This window comes from Ambystoma mexicanum, chromosome 4p, assembly GCF_040938575.1.
Source record: "Ambystoma mexicanum isolate Mex_15411 chromosome 4p, UKY_AmexF1_1, whole genome shotgun sequence".
Lineage (NCBI taxonomy): Eukaryota > Metazoa > Chordata > Amphibia > Caudata > Ambystomatidae > Ambystoma > Ambystoma mexicanum.
Window position 1 is genome coordinate 517,568,441 of NC_090927.1, and position 20,624 is coordinate 517,589,064.

General features: G+C 44.5%; 1 protein-coding gene across 17 annotated transcripts in view; it reads left to right on the forward strand.

Annotated features, from left to right (window-relative positions):
* The window catches only part of MYT1L (myelin transcription factor 1 like), a 1,655,431-nt gene that overhangs the window by 939,922 nt on the left and 694,885 nt on the right, over positions 1 to 20,624 (forward strand). For 15 of the 17 annotated variants that reach the window (XR_011260403.1, XM_069606035.1, XM_069606040.1 and 12 more), the window contains 3 exons: positions 13,387 to 13,441; positions 13,625 to 13,658; positions 13,963 to 14,025. The exons of the other annotated variants lie outside the window; for them this stretch is intronic. Coding sequence is in view for 14 of the 15 variants with exons in the window: in XM_069606035.1 (XP_069462136.1) it covers positions 13,387 to 13,441; positions 13,625 to 13,658; positions 13,963 to 14,025 (152 nt within the window). In the remaining variant the exon portion in view is untranslated. The remainder of the gene's footprint in view (positions 1 to 13,386; positions 13,442 to 13,624; positions 13,659 to 13,962; positions 14,026 to 20,624) is intronic. 17 annotated transcript variants of the gene reach the window in all.

Below are 20,624 nucleotides of genomic sequence, written 5' to 3' on the forward strand. Positions count from 1 at the left end.
GTTGTTTTTTCATGAAATGCTTTGAATGCGAGAAATTGAGCGAACGTCCGTTGATCTTCGTGGTAACTCCCTGTTTTAGATAATTGTTAATAAAACAGTACTAAGTTTTGCCAACTTCCTGAGTCAGTTTGATTATTGATGTATGAGTACGTTCTGCATCCCCATCCATCTCTAAGTATTGCTACCTCGTTTTAAAGGGCCCCAGATCCCGGGGTTCCCTGTCAATTAATCTTAAACACTGGCAGCTGTCTGGGCAGATTTCCAAGCCGTCCTTCCATGCATGCTCTGCCATTACAGTCAGAAGAACTGTATGCAAATAAGACATGGCCCCATAGCACAAAAGGCCATCCAGTCTTAACTTATAAGTCACATACCAGATGTAACCCTAGACATGTTTCGTTGATATTCCATATCAGCACTTGTAACCTTTTGTGTTTGCTTTATGAAGCCTTTAAAACCATCATTAGTCTTCTCAATATACCATTGAAGAAGGGGAAAGCCATACATAAAGCACACCTCTAAAGGGTCAATTCAGCTCAATCTGCCATTTCACTTCACTTCTGCAAGAGACCACAAGCAACCCCAGACATGTTTAGGCGTCTTTGATGAAAATAGACAGCGAGGTAATCCGAGTTTTATTGTGTGCATGCAGGCAAGAATTCTCTTTTAGCTTCAGTGATTATAGGCTAATCTGAAGACTGCACAGCTTTAAATAAGACGGTGTCACCAAGGGACCCTTAGCTCTCAAAAAAGGTCAACTATCTCAGGAGTTTCTGCCCTGCTTTCAACTCATAAGGATGTGTGCTTGTTTTAAAGGCAATGAAACTCGAGGCATAGCAATGTCAAACATATCATTAATATGGTCAATGAAACATTGGCCACTAGCGTGCACTGTTATATGCATGAGAAAACATGAAATGCCCATCAGTATGACCAACATATGACAGAGTGTCGTGTTTTATAGAGGTGTCCAGACTGGGGATTGGGGTAATAGTATGTAAGCTATTAAGTGGAAGAGTGCCTTGCACAGGCGCATAGAAGGGACTGAATTGTATGATGGTGGTGTGTGTGCTAAACAACATTAATTTACCTTCAGGGACAAATTAAGCTCAAAAGCATTTATGTCAAATTAATTTGATACATTTTTTAAGTTATCTTAAAAGATTTGGGCCCTCATTTTGATCAGAGATGTGCGCCTCTGAAGAAGGAAACCTGTTCAGGCCATCACTTTTGCATTGAAAATCTGTTTTTAAAAATGGGAATGTCACAATCCATCTTAGCAATGGCATCCATACGATCTCCATAGTTACCGTCTGGAGTTACAGGAAGACATGACACCTATGGCTGTGCCATATTTTCATGCTGCTTTTTGTTTGAAAACGTGTTGCATTACCTCCGTAGGCCTCGTTCTCGCTTTTGTGGCAGCAATGTGAGTATTTGAGGTACACTATGTGATGAACAGGGCATCTATACTACTTTGGACATCGTTTTGTGGTGTCTTTTCATTTATTTATTAGGAAGTAAATGTTTCTCGACTAGAAACAAAGAGTATCACAGTGAGGTATGTTCTGTGGTCAGCTGCCCTACAAAAGAATAAACAAGCATTGGATAGTTGGTGGTTGACATGATAGTGATGGGAGTTCGTGAACAAAGTAGGTCGGGGACAAATGCAGAGTGCGGCATTTACTCAGACATGGGGACAGATCGAATGGGTGGGTAGCAGCAATTGTGGTTGTTGAAATATTGCAAGACTTTTCCTTCTCAACCCAGAACTTGCATTGCCCAAGCCCTGAAATCTCTCTACTGGCTCCCGGTTGTCACAAGGATCAAGTTCAATACCCTCTGTATCATCCACAAGGCTTTCTGGGGCCTGTGACCCCGCTACATCCAGCCCTCTCTCCCTAAATACCTCCCTGATAGAGGCCTCCGGTCTTCTAACTCCAACTCCCTGCAGATCAGACACTTTTCCAAGCAGAGAGTGGGGGGGTAGATCTCTCTCTTCGGCAGGAGCCTCCCTCTGGAATGGTCTCTCTGACCCTCTCAGGCCTGAGCCAAAGATCCTTAAGTTCTGGAAGCTTTTCAAGACCCTCCTGTTCTCCTTTTCCTTCCCTCTGCCCCTCCCCTGCCAATTTCCTCCTCTGCCATATTTTGATATTGACTGGCTACCTGGTTCCCTCTTAGTCAGACAGTCCACCAGGCCCTCTTTGCCCAGTCTACACCAACTCCTCGATCTTCCCTGAAAACTCCCATTCCTGCACTTGTCTTACCCAGCTCCCTCTCCCTGTCGTAGCCTGGTGGGGCCGCACCCCTACTGAGCCTAGTGCGGCCCCATCCTCACACTTAGCATTTGACCCCTTCTTGTTACTGGACAATTTCTGTTATTCTTCACCCCTATTCCCTCACCCCATTTTTGTCTTGTGGCGTCTTGAAACACCATTTGCTGTACAGGCACATAATAATTACCCAATAAATAAATAAACAAAGAAAGAAAAAAATAAAGGTATGGGGAATCAAGTGTTAGGAGCAGAAGAGAAGAGTTGTGCTGGGCTGTTGGGGGAAAAACATATTGAGGTGTTTGGCAGACCTTAGGGCTCAAGAAGAAGAGTAGCGGTAGATAGAGAATTCTAACAAGAGGGCATCAAGGCCAGGGATAGGTTTGTAGACAAGGATAATGTGCTTTGGTGAGATACCGTTGGCATGTAGAGGGTGCAGGTGGCAACATTGGAGACTTTCTTAAGGCATGCAATGTTGTTAGGGAGGCTCAGGAGGAGACTTCAGAAGTAAACAATCAGTTAAGGATCAATTTGGATTTAGGAATGTATGTTGTCACATTGACAGGTGAGGAGGGGGCAGATCTTTTGGATGTTGAGAAGGTGGATCCTGGTTGTAGAGACTGTCCACCTGATGGTATGTTAGAGCACACGATCACTATCCAAGAGTACTCCAAGCGAGCCATGAGGGAGGCCAAGAGGAGGTCAAGAGGACTGGGCCAGGGTGAAGAAGGGCAGTAATAAAGGCAACAAGGCAACAAGATAGATTACTTTGGATTTGGAAGTGTTTAGCCTTTAACAGGGAGGTGACCTTTAGTGGTGAATGAGTAGCAGGAAAGAGAGGATGAAGGAAGGGAAGGGAATAACATGTGGAGTAGTGTGGTGAACTGACTTCTACCCTGCAGGAGTACAAGGATGAAAAGAGGCTAAAGCGCCTACTCAGCCTTCACACTTCTGCAAACGAAGAGCCAGCACAATCATAAAGGTAGAAAAGACGCAGTGATATACCTCATTCACCTTTTGTGGTAACATGGGCCGGGTGAAGGCTATACTGTCAAGAGGGGTGTGGATGTGATCCAGTAGCAACTCAAACAACAAAGTATGACTATCCAAAACAAGGAAATGTCCAATCTATAAATATATTAAAATACTTTAATTAAATATGCCATGTACAATGAAAACTAAATAGAAAACACTGTAAAAACCCACCCCTGTAAAAAGGACATAGAATAAGCAAGAGAGCAAGATGCAGCAGTCTGGGTACTCAGGGGGGGGAGGCAATAGAAAGCACAGTGCTCAAAGGATATGTTCTTGAGTTGCAATGGTATTAATGTGATCTAGCCAGTCTCTAGGGCCCAGAATGGACCCGGGGTTGAATTTCAGTAAATAATACAATTGCAGTGTCTTGGCGGTTCGACAAAGGTGAACTAGACTTCTTGGTGCTGTTCAGCGGTTCGATGCAGTTTGAAATGTGGCAGTTGCCAAGATCCAACGGCAAGCAGAAGCTGAAGCAGGGTCGAACTGAAGAAGACTACAGATCAAAACATTACACAAGTGATAGGGATCATGTAGGTTATCAGGTTTGGTTTATTAGTTGAGGTTCGACAGCGGATGGGCTGATGCCCAGATGTGCAGGTGAGTCGATTTAATGTGGGGGCTCAAAAGACGCACTTCAGCAAGAACACCAGGGTCGAATCGATTTGCAAATTGTTTTGCAATGAAGGAGCTGGAGGTTCCAACAGCAGTTAAAGCTATGCAGATGCAGAAGTATTTCTTTGCTCGTGCCAAGGCAACCACAGGCTTTTAGATAGCATGGTGCATCAGTATACCGGTTGGAACTTGCAGGAAAGCCGTTCGAAGTGCAGCAAGTGCCAAAGGCAGCCCCGGAGGGTCCTGGTGGTTTAATCTGGGGTGAACACACTTGAATCATGGCTTGTATTACAGCCCACGTGTAGTTCAAGGCCAAAGTGGCAGGAATTCTGGCTGTCTTGCTCTCAGGAGCCATGAGTCAAACTCCAGGGCCTCAGGTACAAGATGGGCCCTTTTCTTGGTCTCTCAAATCAGTAAACAGGGGGAAATCTGCGCCAGACAAACAGGTTGAGCTGGATAAATTCTGTGAACTGGACACTCTGGAATGTAAAATAGAGGCTTTATTTCGTCTCTGCTCTGGCATGGCAGAAGAACAAGAGGATTTAAAAATGCTACTAGGAAAATTATACGAGGCTAGCCTGAAGATTTACTGCATGGATAATGAGAGGGCATAATAGAAAACAGAAGAGGCAATTAAGCAAGAGCCCTGCAAAAGCAACGACATCACATCATGTTGCTAACCTAACACATAAAGTTATCACCATTGCTTCAGGGGTGGAGGATTCACCCTGCCCTATCCTCACCAAACTTGTGATGCAACTGGGGCCATCCAATTTCAAGGCTCCCGTTGCATCAGTGACAGATTCAGAGTCATTGCTGACTCGAAGGAACACGCCCTACTGGCTCTGCGCACCGATCAGTCCATGCTGAATTTATCATCAACCCCAGAGCTTGCAAAACAACTAAAAACTACGGACGATTCCAGGGACAATCAGCCATTGTTGATGCATAAAATACAACTGGAAGAGGGCCCCACTATGACCAACGCAAACTCTAAAACTACTTCATTTGCAACTACTTCTATGGGGCTGTAATTGGTCTTACATTAATTATCTAATGGAGATGTCAGGAGGTTTATTCTTCAAGACCCACTGGACAATTGGGTGGTACCAAGAATACGTCAGTCAAATCATGCCTCGGCATCAACTCCACTGGGGCAACCTCAAAGTACACCGACTTCCAAAGACCAATTAGGTGCCTCCCTAAAACAGCTGGATATTAATCGTGCACAACATGGGCCATCTTTTGAGGCAGCACCGAATCCATCACCCAATCTTCCTGCCATGCCTTCCCCAACATTCCCCTGGTACAATTGCCCGGGAATTCATACAGTTTCAATGCCCCTACCTATTCAGAATCCTCCTTGTGTGTGGACGCACGACACATAAAACTGGTTGAATTTCCTCCAACATCCAGTAGCCCTTTCCTAAGTAGGAAATGGCTCCTGAAACTCCTGCACACCATACCTGACCTTCGCACAATATCAAGCAACGATATAGCACTTCTAGAACTGCCTATATACTCTAGTGTGACAAATTGGGCCATTGCATCTTTCCACTCCCCCATTGTGAGGGAACGTTTATGCCAGCACACCCAAGCATTTTAGGCTTTAGGCTTTGATCTCAGCGTTTTTGGACCTTTGGCTCCCAAGAATCGATCATGGGGACAGGGACCATTGGGTACTTTGCTGGCTACGTAGAGGCACACGAGAACATGGGACGGGGGGAATGTCAAGGAGATTAGAACGCAGTTTGTCTAGAGTGCATGCTATTAATTGAAATCCATCCTTGCAGGACACTCCAATTCTGAAGGTTGTGTTCTGGAACACAAGAGGGTATCATTAATTTCTTGGAAATACACGAGGGCTAGCTCATTTGACCGGAGCTGAGGCCTTCAAATTGCAGGAAACCTAGATGACCTCCCCATTTCAACTTGATGGCTATAGTATGGTCCATAGCCTTGCAGCCCCAGTCAAATCAGGTTGCCCCAAAGGAGGGCTCTGCATAGGTACACATGTGGGCTATAACCTAGTGGAGTTTGCTGACAGGCCTATGCAGAAGAACCTTCTGGCAGGAACTCTTAACAATCGCTCATGGGGCTTTGAACCATCTCTTGTACTGACATTGTATGATCCATCTGGCGGGGACTCAACTAAATGCCTTATGCGCGCAGTCATGGAGACACTATGCAATTGGCATGGTAAATATCCCAGAACGGGTATCATTCTAAGTGATGTTTTAATGTAGATGGTACAGATCCAGTGAATGGAAGCAAAGGGGGAAAGCGTGATTGGGCAACCCAGAAAAAAGTCCTCACATGGCATGCAGCTCTCCTAGAATACGATCTGGAGATGCATATTGACAACTTGGGTGCCCCTATGGTGTCCTGGTCAAATGATAGCTACAAAGGTTTTATGGATTTTCATTTTTGTAAATACTGCTATACTTAGCATTCACCACAACTACAAGCTAGTCCCATAGACCTAAGTGACCATGCTGCACTGAGAATAAAACTTCAAACATTAAGTAAGCAGCCCAGAAGGAGAATGGCCACAAACCTGTCCTTAAACACAAAGGGGAACAGGTTATGTTGGATAGCTTTCAACATCAGTCAGTTCAACATAAACTTGAGATCTAACACAAAAAACTATTAGGTATTATTAAGCGGACACAATTGGGAATTGAAATGTTTTCTGGATAGGTATAACCTATTCACGAGGCAGAGTCATGTGACCAAATAACACAACTAGTGCATATTATTTATACGTCTCAGAAATAGCAAAAAAGTGGTCTTACAAAGCCTCCATTCGCGAAATAACAAAAAGTAAGCAAATATTGCACAGTGAAAAATGCAGACTTAAAATAGCAGCAGGGTCAATGTATAAGTGCTGGCTGTGTGCATACAAATATAGCACCAATGCCCGAAACTGGCGCTTAATTGATAGAATTATCAAAACTGACTTTAGCCATGCAAGAACTAAGCAAATGCTATGAGGCATTTCTGAAAACACTTGGGCCAAGCATATCAATAAACACTATTTGATGACAACTGACATCAAGATATCTATAAATAAAGGCCCCAAGATAGGCTCATTGGTTTGGAACCATGTGAAGGAAGCAGATATTGCGCCGATACTTGAGAGAAATAAATCATCAAGAGCCGTAGGCCCAGAGGGACTCTGCAACATGGTATTGAAAAATGACCCTGAGTGCTGGGCAGAGTTATTATGGTCACTATTCCTCCATGTTTGCGAGACCTGTGTCTTCCCCTCAACATGGCTGGAGTCAATTTTGATTCCAGTATACAAGAAGGGCACACGAAAGGACCCGGATAACCACTGATTACTAGCCATGCAGGACACCAGCTCCAAGATTTTCTCTCGATTGTTGTTGGAACTACTTTACACATGGGAACGTGCAAAACAAATATTGAGCCCTAGGCCGATGGGCTTTAGGATGGAGTAAAGTACTAAACATGCTCTATGGACGCTCCTTACTTTGATATATGACACGCTGCAAAATCCTGGCACCAGTCTCTATGTATGTTTTGTGGGTTTGATAGCGTTTGATACAGTAGACAGAGGCACACTTTGGGATACATTGTCAGTCTGTGGTTTGAATGAAACACTTCACTACATTATTAGACAGTTGCATCAGGACATTGTAGTGAGAGTCAGGTTAGCATGGGATGGTTCACTCAAAAGACCATTTTATACTAATGTTGGCATCAAGCAGGGCTGCATACTTGCTCCATTTTATATAATCTCTGTGTGGCAGAGTATTCCCAAATTCTTGAAGCAGTACGCACTTAACCACCGTCATTTGGGGGAAAAAGGATAAGTATTTTCACATATGCGGACGATACTGTTATATTCGACCGCACCCCCGTGGGTCTTCAGCACTCGCTTGACGTCTTACTAAAGTATGCAGAGTCAAATAGCCTGTGAGTAAATACAGGGAAGACAAAGGTCATGCCAATAGGTAAGGGAGCCTATCAGGGCAAGAAGTTTGCGTGGTGACTGGGTGGATAAATGTCGACTCCTATAAATATTTAGGTATGCACATAGCACACGACCTGAAAAGCACACATCTAGAGAGTGCGGTCACCGCCTCGACATGGACTAACCTCAGACCACATTTTGGAGCTCCTTATATGGAGCAAAATCCCTGGTAGCAACTGCTGCTGCACTATATATATATGGCAGAAGGTGGGGAAATGTCTGGCCACATTGTGATCCTTTCACATATGTGGATGCATAAATGGAGGGAAATTGGACCTGCCAGCCACCTCATGTTTGTCTATCAGACTTTGTCTTTGAGTTAGCATTTGTAAAGGGTGGTTGTATTTTGATGCAATTGATTGTTTTAGAATTTATGTTTCATTTTTTATTGTTAATATGAATTGGTTTTATTTGCTAAAAGAATTGGTTTTAAGTGTAATTTTATAAACTGAAATTATTTTAATATGTTTAATTGTGTAAGATTGTAGTGTAAAGGTCTGATTAACCATTAACATGAAATAAATTGAAAAATAAACAAAAAAAGATGCAGGTCTTATGCCAGAAGCAGTTCACCCCAACAGTCCCTGGGAATGGCTATTGGACAGAGCTTGCTCCTGCCTTGTAGGGGCCTTCACCTCACAACTGAAGGACTTTGAAAGGACTGCTCTCCTAACAGGATTCAATGAAATCTTGGTGGAAGACACATTCGTTTAAAGGCAAAAGCCCTCAAGTGATTGGCTGAAGCTAGCCTGCTTTGGAGCCAATCCTGTTCTAGGAACAAGTGGACTTTGTCTTCTGACATCACAACCAAAGGCTTTTGTGCTACAGGAAGTGGAGAGGACAGGAAGGAAAGATAGAGCCGTAGAGAAACACAATGGTGGAACCTTCCTTCTGTTGTTAAAAGCTCCCTCTGTCCACACTAGCCCCGCCCCCTTCCCAATAGAATCAAAGGCCTTTTAATATGCAGCACCCTAGTGTGAGGCTACTCCTTTTGGGAATTGATGTTCCCTTTGACTCCTTTTCCCAGGACAGCTTTCTGTGAAGGGGTTATCTCTGTGGAGAGGGTGTTACCTACTCTCACAAAGGAACAAAGAGAGGCAACCCCCCAAGGCTACAGCCTTGATACCAGCAGCAAAGACAGCTTGTCTGGCGGAGAATACACAAAACCCTTCCACAGTTGAACTAGGCTCACAGGGCTGACACATGTGTGATGACAAATAGATGTGGCTTGGATAACTATGAGACATACTGGCCGCCATACCCTGAACTCAGGCATGGATTATATTTACATTATTGTGTGCCACCGGATATCAATCTCACAGTTATGTAGTGTATGGAACACAGGTGCGTATTGTGAATGCAGCTCCTGCATTGCAGAGACTTGGCTTTCACTGCTGCTGTCCAATGGGCACCTGAGACGTCTGACGCTGCTCCAGATAAGGCTACTAATGCAGCAGGGCATGAGTGTGCACTATGCTTTTGGCATGGGGTTTATTGAAAGTGAAATCAGATCTGCAGATTTCCCTTCCTACAATGCAATTTCGCACACCATTGTAATAAAAATCAAAAAAGCAAGGGCTTCTATATCCTTGACAGATGGCAATTCCTCACACTGTAGCAATGGGCCTGATGCTCAGCAACATTTGACTTTGTGCTACTTTTGGAGCCTGTTAACGCTCCGCTTTGTCACCTTTTGGGTGTGCGCTATTTCGTTTTCTTACTTACTTGCCATTTCAAGATGGCTGTGTGCGCCTGCTATGCACTGGAGTGCTAGGGCTGGTGTGTGCATGGAGCCCAGGATTGGCCTTGGCCCTCTACATCTTGGCCAATGAGGAGGCCGGCAGGCTTGGCCGGCCCTCCCCAAAGGCCCGATCCTTAGGCCCTGTCTACCCCTGTCACCACGGTATGACTCTAGCCACCCCTTCTAGGTCTCTTGTGTGCTCCCTTTTCTCCCGAGCCCCCCGCCAGTGCTGCCTTGCATCCCCTGCCCCTGCCAGTTTCCCCATGTCTCCCCTGCCCCCGCCAGTGTCCCCTTGTCTCCCCTACCCCCCTCCAGTATCCCCATGTCTCCCCCGCCCCCTGCCAGTGTTCTCTTGCCTCCCTAGCACCCCGCAAGTGCCCCCTTGTCTCCCCTGCCCCCCGCCAGTTTCCCCATGTCTCCCCTGCCACTGTCCCCTTGTCTTCCCTGCCCCCCACCAGTGTCCCCATGTCTCCCCAACCCCCTGCCAGTGCCCTCTTGTCTCCCCAGCCCCATGCCAGTATCCCCTGTCTCCCCTGCATCCCCCTTCACCATCCCACCCCCCTCTTTTGCACCCTCTTCTTTACCTTTGCCCCTTGTGTTTGCTTTCTTCCTCCTCTCCCCTTCCTGCCTTTACACCATAGCCCCCTCCTCCCTTCTCTCCTCCCTCCCCACCACCCTTCATCCCTTTCCCTCCTCCCCTCCTTTTCATCTGTCTGTCTTTTTCCAGCACTACCCCAATTGCTGTCAGGCATAGTAATTCGTAGCCGCCTGTCTTTGCAGACGTTTCCCCCTCTCCCTCTCCACATCCCTCACCCCTTATACTGCTAAACTTTTTTAGCACTTACTTTTATCATTGGTCCCTCGACCACTGATAACAGCTTGTCTGTCCCCCTTTCCCTTCTGTTTTTCTTCTCCCCCTCCCCAGCACTATCTTGAATAGTCATCGACCTTCAATTGTTAGTCACTTGTTTTGTTCCTCTCCTTACCTCTTCCCTCCTCTTCCATCACCCGCCTTCATTCCTCCTCGTCTTATCACTCTTGCACTGCAACAATTATCGTCAGGCATAGTAATGTTACTGCTTTGTTTTCCCTCCTTCCTCCCTCGACTCTCCTTTATTGTTACATGCACTTGTACTATCTATCATGATTTGATAGTTATTTTTCACATTATGTACTGTTTCAAGGACTTGTAAGAATGTACTTGTATTCTCCCATGTCCCCTCCCTCCTTGAAGCACTTTGAATATATATAAGCGCTATACAAATAAACAATCAATCAATCAATCAAGGAGGCTAGCAAGGACTAGCATGTGGAGGAGGGTTTTTGAGAGTGAGATCAAAGGGAGGAGATGAGCCGGGTGAAGTAGTTACATGTAGCATTGCCATGGGTAGCAGTGAGCTCAAGCCATGCTTTTCTGCATGCAGAAAACAGTGTGATGGTGCAAAATTCCTGCCAGCCGAGGTTGTTTGAGTTGGTGGATGTCAGGGGTTAGGAACAGCTAAAGTCGTATTTATACAGCAAGGTTAAACAAGACAGTACAACACAGAATATATGAGTATGATGTTACCATGATGTTACCATGCATAACAAAACACGTACATGAAAGATAATGATGCATGATACACACGTACGTATACAGTGCTGCACATAACGCCCATCTCAGGGGATATGAATGGTTGGGGTGAAGAGGGTGAAATGATGCAGATAGGATATTTGGGTGGTGTACAAATGAAAAGCTCAAAGCTAGAAGTAGGCCATTTAATGCTTGATCAGTAGATGAGGTCCATGGAGGAGGGAGAGCGAGGAGGGCCAGGCGGGAGCATCATCTGACCTCTGTTAGAAAGTCTGCAATGGTGTCAGGATTCAATCTGTGTCGGGAAATAAGAGACGTTGGTGAGAAGGCAATGCGGGTAGGACTGAGATGTTGAAGTGTATGAAGAGTGGTTTGATGAGGTTAGAGGGGAAGACAGAAAGGCAAGGTCAGGCGTGCTGCCATGGTTGTGAGTAGAAAGGTGATGGAGGGAAGTCAGGGAGTGCATTTGAAAAGGGGTGGTAGGAGGCATTGAGAGATAGGTAGAGGGAGGGTGGCAACCATTAGTAGGAGGAGATGAGGATGGATGGCATCCGCAGGTGAATAAGAATAATAAGGCCCGGAGCTGCCAACAATAAACAAAACATCTCATCAGTCCAAAGTAGCAGGTAGGCGCCTAGTTACCAACAAGATCTCAGAAAGGGGAGCAGTGATCAAGAATAATAGAATTAGCATGTAGGCCGGTAGAGACCAAACAAATAAACATCAGATCAGTAAAAAGCGGCAAGTAGGCCAAAAGCGAACAACAGTAATAAGATTAGCAAGTAGGGCATTGGATGCCAACAGTAAAAATTGATCATTGAAAATGAGCAGGTGAACTGGTAGTGACCGACATTAAATACACACTGGCAGGTAATAGGCCTGGTATTGTGATTGGCCGTAGTGTGGTTGGAGCCCAGGTCATAAGATGCTGCAAGTAGTTGGGAGTTAGTAGTGTGGCATTGAGCTAGGGGGGGGGGGCTAAGGGAGAGGCCAGGGTGGGAAAAGGAGGGTAAGGAAAAGCCTGCCCTCCCTGAGCCCTATCTAGACGAAAAGGGGCCAAACCGATATTTCCCCTGTGACGAGGCAGCTGCAAACACACAAACACACACTTATGTATGCATGTGTGTGTGTATTTTCAAAAAGTAGCACTTCCCGCTGACATAACCTCTGATGGAATAACCGTGGGCTATGGCAGAATAAAAGGCACAACTGATTGTGATTGGTCCTGCTGCATTTCAGGGACTCCACTGCACCAATAATTGGCTCATTACAGAATACCCCAAATAACTAAAAACCCGGTCACAGGTGGAGCCCACTCTTCACTCCGTCCCAAACGTTGCACACACAACTGAGTCTAGTAGTGGATAGCCTTGGCCGCCCACACATTCAGTTTAAATGCATTCCTTGGCCCGGCTCTTTCTCGCTGTCTTCTCTTTGCTTCAAACTCCTTTTCTGGCTTCATTTCCAACCCTTCCCTTTTAGGGCAACACGTGACTCTTCACATGTGGGCAGGGGTGTTGCCAGGTCTGGAAAAGATCAGGGGCTAAGCTAATGTCGAGACTGGCGGGATTAAGGGCTAGCTTTAGCATGTTGGTTGTAGCACCTGAGCTTCTATCCGGGACTACAACCAAAATACCCGGGGCTATAGCCCCTTAGCTCTCCCTCCCCCATAGCTCTCAACCATTTATGTCGCAAAGGCGGGTGAAAACCCCCGATTTTATTTTAGGCGGGTGAGAGGCCCATTGAAACGAATGGGAGTTCAGGAGGCTTGGCGGGTGAGTCAGCCCTTTACAAGGCGGGTGACACCCGCCAAAAGCGTGTGAGTTGAGAGCTATGCTCCCCTTAGCAATGCCTCTGCATGTGGGACTTAACAAATGTTCGCTGACTTTTGGATCTACTGGCTGTTTAGCAAAAATGTTGTTTTCAACTCCACAATCTCCAGACAATTAAATATCAACCGCTCGTCATGTTTGCATTTTAATGTTTGTCAAAGGACAGTGTGCAGCGAGAGGCCATTAACTAGCCATTTCTCTGTAACGTAAATGGATTGAAGAGAGTGTCGCTAGACTGTGCGAGAGACCATGTGCATGTGTGCATTGCTAGTCTGTGCATGCCGGGACGGGACATTGACTGCCTGCTAATCTATTCCCAGATGGAGGTGGAGACAGACGAAAAGCGCCATCGCACACGCTCCAAAGGTGTCCGAGGTACGTCTCTTGCGTCGCTAAATCACTTAAGGCCCCCGCGCAGGGTGACCTTCCTCCTCCAGACTCCGCGCGCGCGCCTCAGCCTGAACCCTGCTTCTCACACGACCCTTTCACTCATTTTCCCGAGCAGAGGGGAGCTTGTGATAGATGATACATTTTGATATATTTTCCATCTCTCTGCAGTTCCCGTGGAACCAGCCACACAAGAGCTGTTCAGGTTAGTGCTCTGAGTGTAAAATGTCCGCCCATTAGCAATTTAGAAAATTCATGCCTTTTAATGGATATAATGCACTTTCGAGTTCGCCGGTGTTTGCTCATGCCCTGCTGCACTGATGAAATGAAATCTCGGGAGACGTGATCATAAAAACGCACTTGGCATCCCCTCGTCTCCCCTTCCGTGATGTGATTTTTCTCTTTCTGCCTGTGTTTCCCTCCATCTCTGTAATACCCGCCGCCTGCTTTCAGCGTAATCTCAAGGCAGCACGCTGGCACCTATATAATTAATTCTTTCCTTTTTGCAGCTGTCCTACTCCTGGCTGTGATGGCAGCGGCCACGTCAGTGGTAAATATGCAAGGCACAGAAGGTAATTAAAAGCTGTGTGTCTGTGTGTGCTTTCCGACTGCCTCGGCGAGCTCTGGCAACCATGCTTACACCCTCGCTAGTACCCAAAATATGAAGTTTATTTATTCTGCTTACACAGTTTTCACTAAAGTGGTCTAGGCACGTGCTCATAAACGCCACTGCTTACTGCGAGATGAAATGGCAGTCGTGGGCTAGGCCAAAGTGCGCAAAAAAGGTAGCATTCCATTTCCACCTGCCCTATTGTACCTCCTTGAAGTGAATGCGAATGAAGGCGCCATCTTGGAAAAGGGCTTTCTGCACGTCTTCCCAACATCTCTGGGTGTATTCTCGAAGCTCTGCTGATATTAGAGTCAAATTAAGCGGTGACCTTATCGACATAATCTGCCATTTTCTCTTCACTTATTCAATAAAGTTCATTGCCGGAATGACAACATACGCTTTCGAGCAGAGAGAGCTCAGTGAAGATGTTAGCTATAAAGGTCAGAGCTGGCTACCGATCAGTGGTAATGGGCATGTCAGATTCAGATGATTGTCTTTTAAATATCGATACATTTAATGTAATCTCCTGGATGATGGGGGGTAAGTAGAGGTCATCGGCCAAAGTCCTTGTTGGGGTATTAATTGGTAATAAGAGTTTAGAATAAGGCTATCTTGTAAATCAGTTGGTGTACTTTTATCAAGCACTCAAATGTATAGATTGTTACTGTGTTTGATATGCAAAAGCAGAAACATTGCTCTTAGTAGTGCAACATTTTCCATTTCTGTGCTTTAAAACAATGAAACCCCTACCCATATATAACAGAGGATGCCATGTGTGATCTTCTGCAACACGATCAAAGTTGGTACCTTTCCTGCCAGGAGTGTGCACTCCTCCCTCCCTTCACTTAGGGCTGCATTACCTGACTTCTTACATTGATATGTGGGAGAGCCTCTCCCGTAGGGGTGAGTGCCGAGAGAGAGTACCTCAATATTGGCTGTCTCTTAACTTTCATTTCCAGTAAAATTCGTCTGTCCTAGTTGTACCTCCACCCACTGTTTACGTTTCTCCAGGAATTGGCCAGGGCAGCTTGATCAACCACTCAATGCACATATAAAACAAATGCCTTATTGTAGTTTACCAGTCTTCAGTGGTTCACAAAACACCTGCTTGATCATGCTAGGCCACCCACAATCTGTGTAGGAGAAAGCATATGCATGCAGTAATTAATATGTAGAAATACTTTGGGCCTTTTTACAAATTTGGCAGTATTTTAGCTGTAAATCCACCAAAATACTAGAAATGGAATTGCTGCCACTTGGTCCTGTGGATTTCGGGCAGCTTTTTGCTGGAGGTTTCTCCTCCACCTTACCACCAAACCTACAAACCTAAAGTACGGCTGTAATACGGCAGTAACGGAATTAACAGCATGTTTCTGCCGTTTTTTACCACAGCGCCATATTCGAATGAGGCTTTGTGTTTTTTTTATTGTTACTTTCAGCGGTTCAGAGGTATCTTCCATGCTTATCTACTACTGTACGACCTAAGCTCGCATGAGGGGTGACTCAGGTCAGAGTGTTTAATGTAGTGGGATGATGCCTGTGGATCTTCATGGGCAAACCAACCTCTCTTTGTCGTCTCTCCTCTCTTCTTCCAGGGACTTCAAAGGTAAGGAATAGATCTTGATGCTTTCTTGAGCATAAGTTAATGGTAATATCAGCCGTTGCACTCTTTGGCTTCCTATTTCTGAGGTAGGAGTTTGGGGCTAACTGATGGGGCGGAACTGGCACCGCTATACTGTGGGCAGTTCATGGCAAGCTTGCCCAAGATAGCACACACTCAGGGCAACTGCTGCCATCCCTGCAGGGCACCCTGTGCCTCCTTAACTTGAACTCCCTGGCAAGAGCCAGCACCAACACTTACTTGTTGAGGGGCCACACACTTCCCTATTGTGCTTGCTTAGACTGCCCGTTCAGGAGCACAGTGTGCCCGAGTTACTCCTTTTCACACCCTTTAGCTGGGTGTTTAAGAGGTGAACACGACAAACTACTTCTTTCCTAGATTTTCAATATAGTGAAGACTTTATGAAAATATTAAAGTATTTTACTGCTCCATCTCAGAGTAACACGGCGTGATACCTCCGGCTCTGGGCGCTATCAACAAATACAATTAATGAAATAAATAAATAAATAAGCACACAACTGCGCCCCCACACATAGCTCAGCCTCCTTCTACCAAAATCACAGCTCTCTCACCCAGTGCTTAATATAGACACTACTACGTCAATTTTTCTGACCATTGGTCCATTCACTCATTGGAGCCCATCTACGATGCTCCACAGTCACCACGAAATCACTGAACCAGATGCTCCATTTCCCAAACTTCACACAGAAATGCTACGTACCACCAACCCTGAGATTGACATGTCATGCTTGCCGTAAAGTGGCACAGACATGCTATGTCCATGGGTCACTGCTACTCTATGCCAGTGATGTCCTTGATGATGTCATGAGTGAAGTATTGCATGATGTCATCAGCGGTGTCATCAGTGTGCTCATAGGCAGTGCAATGGGGGACTCAGTGTTGCCATAGTGTATCTTCCAGCACCTGCCAAATGTCAGGGTGTCTTGTGTCATTAAATTATTACCTTAACACCACTTGGATTAAATGTTTTTCATTGTATTTCAAGGGTTTTGTTGCATTTAGATGATTCCCCTTGCCTGTGTCTTAAATAAAGTGTTTACCGAATTTCTAAGTCTTTTTTTTATCCTATATCATTTCTAACTGGTAGCAGTCTCTTTTTTTGTATACTTTGACTAATAGTTTTATAAAGTTTTCACTATATTCAAAAGCTATGAAAAAAGTCGTTTGTAGATTTCAGTATTAAGTGTTGTTCAACTTGTATTACCAGAGACATTTCATGCTAAAATTATCAATTGGAAATGAGCAAGTAACACATTCAAACATACGAGGTATTTTATAGAAAAAAGGTACATTGTTTAGTGCAATTGCTATGTGCATTTCTCCTTGAACTCACTGAGTCTAAAGTTGTGTGTTGACATTCGCAGCAGCGCAGAGGTTGTCCAGTGAGAATGGCAACACAGAAGCCCTGAATGAGGCCATGAAGGGCCTTGCACTTGCTGAACTCGTGCACGAGATGTTATTTTAGAACAGGTGATATTTAGGCAATGAATAGGGTAATGCAAGGGCTCAATATGAGCAGAAAGCCATTGATTCAAATGGACCTCCTTCCCCGCAACATCTGCACTTAGAAATGTAACCCAATGCAAAGAGAATGGAATCTGAATTCAGTGTTGATTCTCTTTACTTCAGGTTTTAGATTGAAATTTCAAAACACTCTTGTGTGCTAGTGACGTAAGACAACATTGCAAAACATGCCCTGAGATTCCAGAGATACCTGGAACACAGAGGTAGGCAAAGCCCCTGGACCGACTAATGTTCTTTCAATCGGGGGAGCTGTGTGAGGGCTACAGGTGTGTCACTGGTGTAAGAGGAGGATGACAGGAGTAAAACATCGACGCATGCATTGTTTTATTAGAAATGGATCTAGGCAAATACACCAGTTACCTACTTTCCTGATGTGATCTCCCAAATAGCAAAGCCTGCAATTCAGGTGAGTAACAGTAGCAAGCTGTAGTAGCTTAATTCTACATCTACATACATGATCAATAATGCTGTATTAGAATTTGGAGTCATAAATCATAATCCACAGGATGCAGCGTAAACTACAGATAGAGCCCGACTCTGAAATCAGTCCCAAAGAACTGCTCATTCAGAGCACCAACAATGATTGAATTAGACACTTCAGACAGCATGGCGAAAAAGCGTGCTAAGGAAGCATGGTGTGCTCCGGTATTAACGATTCATTTAGCCTTGAGACAATAATGCTATGGGCTCCCATATTTGAGTTAAGTGCATAATTTAGATGAGGCACAATAACTAGCATTAGCACCTGGGGTGGGGGATGCAACCAATCAGGTTGCTTGGATCGCGGAATGAATCTACTGATCCAAGACTGCATTCCAAGCAACCTGATGGGTGCTTCTCCCACCCAGCTATCTTTCCCAATCCTCCCTTCCTTCTTATTTTCAATCCCCCCAGCCCCACTTACCTGATTACTGCGGTGGCAGCACCCACCGCCACCATTGCTGCTTCCCTCCGTTGTCCCTGCTGGCCACCATGGAAATGCAAGAGGGGCTCCATATGGTGGCCATCTTTAGTGAGTATTTTGCTTCAATGACCGGGACACCGCAAGGCCTCCCATTCATTGAAACAACATACTTTGCTCATAGCATCCTGGGTTTCTGGGGTGTGGTTATGGTGCTAATAGTCATAACCACCTATTCCACAGGCTGAAATGGGTGGTAACGGCAGCGGCATCCTCTTTAAAAGCCATAGCTACGCTTGGGCCTATTAACTCAGGCCCCATGCCGTTACCACCCATTCCAGTTCATGGAAAGGGGGGTTAATGCTAAATTATTAACTGCATCTGATGTCAATAATGAGATTTTCTGGTGTGAACATTAAGCAAGGTAAAGTGTTCATGACTTGGTACTGCACTAAATATAAATTGTTTTGAAGTGAAAGGCTTCCCCTTCCTTGTCAGCTTTGTCAGATGATTTTACAGCCCTAGGTATAGTGTTTTAAAATACTCTTACAGCTAGAGCTGGCTTTATGTGCAGGCCACATCTTACGAAGGTTAATTTCATGATTTGATTAAATCACAGTAACAGTGGAAGATTCATTATTGCATTTACTAGTAATTGAATAGTGTAATGGGCCAGATGTTGATGACTGAACAACCTTTTTACCTTATGTATTATTCTCTAAGGGTGTATGTGCACTATAGACTGGGCAATAATGCACATACACACTTACCCTGAGACCAAACACCTCATCTTCTAAAATTCTGCAAGACCACGAAATGAGAATCACAATGGACAGGATGTCACAGCTATGTTATCCTCACCTCCAAATTCTGGTGCTGTCTTAATGCATGTATATGAATCATGGATATAGGAATGGTCTACTGGTGAGTTCTGAAAACATTTTTAATGAGCACCACTCCCATTGTGCATTACGTGCATAGTGAATCATACATGGAACGCTTTCATCATAGACATGTTTGTCAAATATAAAATATAAAACGCTCTTATGTTCACAAAATGTTCTTTGATTTTATGCAAAGCAGCCAGTGAGCCTCATTGATGCTCATAGGGGTATTTAGAAAGAGTACACTAGGAGTGTACCAGGCTGTCCACCTTGAAATGTATCCTTCGATCAGAAAATAATTTATATGGTTAATTTAGGTTTTCAAAAAGTGCTTTTCTCAGTAAGAGATGTGTAACAATGCTGCACGACAAACAATATGCAGAGTAATCATTAGAAGTTAACATTGAAACATTTTGAAAAGAGACAATTCACAATTGCGGTACAGTTATATCTTTTAATATTTTCTGGCTTTTTTTGATGATAATATACATTATCTTGTCCCTTAAACACCTTCCTTCTTGCAAAGGGTCCAGCTCATATTTACATCAATGATCTGTTTCTTCTGTGAGCTCCAAGACAATGTTTACATTTGTAAGCTTCCCAGTTACAGTTTGGATAAACATAATGAACAAAAATAGAAAATAAAAAAACACAATTGCAGGCCCTGCAGTCTGATCCACCGGTTCCTTACAAGCACTGAGAGAAACCAACATAGCACTTACTACACAGTCTTTCAACACACCCCACATCTAATTCCAAATGGACAATGTTCCCTCAGTTTCACATTCTTAAGTGCACACATAATGATCATTTATGTCTGTGAAGACCAGGCCAGTTGATACCTTGAGGCTGCTCTCATTCTTTTGTTTACCACCCTATCCCCTTCTTCAATATATCTGCAACGTGTGTCTGACCCCACTGATGTCAGCAATGGCTTGGGAAGATCGAGCACTCAACCTTGCAACATGATTCTTGACTGCGGAGGGGAGTGGGAGAGAGAGAGAGAGAGAGAGAGAAAGAAAGGAATACCTTGTATCTATGGAATATATGTACATTTCTAAAGTTTAATTCTGATTACAGGGAAATACCACTGATCTAATACCCCTTACCATGACAACCCCACCCCAAAATCTGGAGAAGAGAAGCAATCTGTCTTTAATCTGATATTTTGTTTCATTTAGATAATATATCAAGAACTTAAATGAGGTCCCTTACCTGTCAATGCTGGGGAAGTCACCCGCAGTAATCCACATAAGTATATGGAGTATGTAACAGAAAGGAAATGCAACTCTACTTCTATTATCTCACTAATGTTTACATTAGCAATATACACAAACACCCACATGCTAAAAGCAAATGTAAATAACCATTCTAGACAAAATAAACATTTCCTCTCCAGTAAGAACATACAAAGTGACATTGTCAGATGTACACAAAACATACAAAACCATTCTTAGAATACATTTTAACAATGAAATTCACTTAGGTTTCTCAGCAACCATCAACAAGTGTTGACATCAGAGAAAGATATTGGCCTAACATAACACGGATTGCTCTTAAATGTTGGACACTATTGGTTTATAGCTTGGACAGAGATGCGAGAATGTATT